The sequence below is a fragment of the Vigna umbellata genome, chromosome 3 (genome assembly GCF_029865625.1).
Source record: "Vigna umbellata cultivar VRB3 chromosome 3, Vumbellata_1.0, whole genome shotgun sequence".
NCBI lineage: Eukaryota > Viridiplantae > Streptophyta > Magnoliopsida > Fabales > Fabaceae > Vigna > Vigna umbellata.
In genome coordinates, this window is record NC_142167.1 from 42397646 (window position 1) to 42399844 (window position 2199).

Sequence of the window (2199 nt, forward strand, 5' to 3'; positions counted from 1 at the left end):
TAACTCTTTATCTTTATATAATGTCCTGTTTTTTTATTTTTATCCAATGACTTAAATTCATACTTGAATCTTTATCTTAAAAATAAGATAGAGTATGTTGATAATACAATTCTGATATTAAATTCATGTCGCATATGATATATAACTAGTTAAAAGCATGTATTACTGTTAATTATACCTCTAGCAGAAAGTTATACAGATGATTAACCACTTTATCTGTTTCCTAAGAGAAGAAGAATTATGAATCATACCCTAGTTTTGAAAGCTTTCGTTTTGGTTTCTTTATCCACTTGATTCATGCTTAACTTTCTAGCATTCACCACTTTCTCTACCATCTTACTCCCCTTAAAATGTGTTCTTCCTTCATTAGGACTTGCTGCTAGAGTGAATGTTTCTTTATGTGCCCTCAAGTTCTTCTGGGTTCTGTCTAACTGATTCCAACTACCATTAGCCATGCTCGGTGATGGTGACCTTGATGGTCTACTCGTTCGTGGAATAGGATCCCGATTTTGAAACCCTGTAACAGTAGAAGATCGAGTTGTGCTTCTTCCTCGTGTGGTGGAACTTGGCCTCTCATCTGTCCTTAGATTTGGTGGTGCCACATTGGAGAGTTCCATGATATTACTCACAAGTGCAACTCTTGATTTCAGTGATGGAGAAACGCCTCTAGCTCTTGGCTTTCTCTGTGAATCATTTGTTTCTGTGCTTTTCTTCACATTCAAAGCGAGGAAATCAGTATTGTTGGTTTGCTTTTGGGGAGTGAATTTTGTGTTGTTGGCCACTTCATGGTCACTTTTGGCATTGCTGCCCTTGTTGGGAATTGTTGGCAAAGTGTTTGTTTGTTGTTCATTTGTGTTCTTGATGGTGCTTGGTCTTTGCCTGTGGTAACTTGGGGTCATTGATCTTGTTGAAGGTTTTGGTTTGGTTGAGTTGGTGTGAGTTGTTTTTCCATCATTTGATTTGGGTTTTGGTGCTTCCATTTCTTTCCATGCAAACTGTGGCAAAACCAACCTTATGTTGTCAATTTCGAACTTCAGATGAAAAACATATAAATTAGAATAATTGAACAAAGTCATTTACAAGTAGTTGGAATTTCCATGAGATTAAACACTAATCTGACTTACTCTTGTGATGGCTTGTGAGATTGGTATCTCCTTTTGCACAACAAGTTGAGGACCTGGTTCCATTTCAAGGGATGGAAACAGAGGAGTAGCTGGTGGTGTTTTCAACCTTTGTAGCATGCAGTGACCAAGTTATTTTCTTTATTTCACAGATCAAATAATCATGCACAATCATATGTTTGTATATTTTCACACTCCAAACTTACCAATCGTAGTCATTTTTGTTTGTTTCCAGAAACTCTAAACCATATTCTCTCTTCCCTGATGGAATTCTGTACAGTGAAAAATTACCTGAAACGATATGTTATTTTCTTTTTCTCAGCACTAGCATTGAGCAAAATTACAATATGATTCATGATGAGTACCTACCAGGAGTGTCATTATTAGTGCCACATTCAAACTCTTCAGAATTAACACAATGCAAGAGGCTTGAGATGTGTTCATTCTGGCGCTTTCGCAATTCCCTGAAAAGTGATAACTCTTCGTCTCGTTCCATGCGTGTTTTCATCTTCGTCTTCATCACACCACTAATCGCCATACTCTTCTCTAATCAATGCTTCTAATTATAATTAATAATGATGTGTTATGTTGTTACCCTTATAGTATTCTCCCTCTGATTCCCTCACACTATCGTAGATTCTATTTCTTGTGTTCCAACGATGCTTGGTGTTGCAAACGACAAAAGGAATTTAATTGTTTGATGTTTTTTTTATCATGACTATGATAATGATCGATGATGATTAATTTATGACCAAAAAAGAAATTGGTGCCACGTGGAGCTCTAGCCGGCTGATTAACTTTTGTATGAATTCGTAGTGTTTATATGATGGAACACATTAAATGTTTACCTTTTGTGGAGCATTGGACTGCAAAATGTTCAGCAAATTAATTTATTATTACAACCAATTCTTTTTTGTACAAGTTTTATAAGTTCGAATCTTAAATGTGAAAAATATTTAAGGGAATATCTTAAAATGTTCTGGGTGTGTAATAAATGCTTGTTAAAGTTTTTCTTAATGAATTCAATTTAGACTATAAATAAAGTTGGAATTATATACTTATTATTACATACACAGAT

The 2199-nt window shown here is 35.2% G+C and overlaps 1 protein-coding gene across 1 annotated transcript; it reads right to left on the bottom strand.

Annotated features, from left to right (window-relative positions):
* Positions 1 to 245: 245 nt before the first annotated feature.
* Positions 246 to 1659, bottom strand: LOC124833968 (uncharacterized). The gene is made up of 4 exons (XM_088108983.1): positions 1491 to 1659; positions 1328 to 1412; positions 1125 to 1230; positions 246 to 995 (listed from the first exon to the last, which is right to left on the bottom strand). Exons 1-4 carry the CDS (start codon positions 1657 to 1659, stop codon positions 246 to 248), a joined length of 1110 nt encoding a protein of 369 aa, XP_087965109.1.
* Positions 1660 to 2199: the final 540 nt, after the last annotated feature.

What these genes read in the sequence shown, in the direction of transcription:
- LOC124833968 (XM_088108983.1), bottom strand. Translation starts at nt 1,659, where the DNA reads ATGGCGATTAGTGGTGTGATGAAGACGAAGATGAAAACACGCATGGAA. An exon ending in CACTAATAATGACACTCCTG is followed by an intron (nt 1,413 to 1,490) that starts GTAGGTACTCAT and finishes ATATCGTTTCAG; the next exon opens with GTAATTTTTCACTGTACAGA. An exon ending in AACAAAAATGACTACGATTG is followed by an intron (nt 1,231 to 1,327) that starts GTAAGTTTGGAG and finishes CATGCTACAAAG; the next exon opens with GTTGAAAACACCACCAGCTA.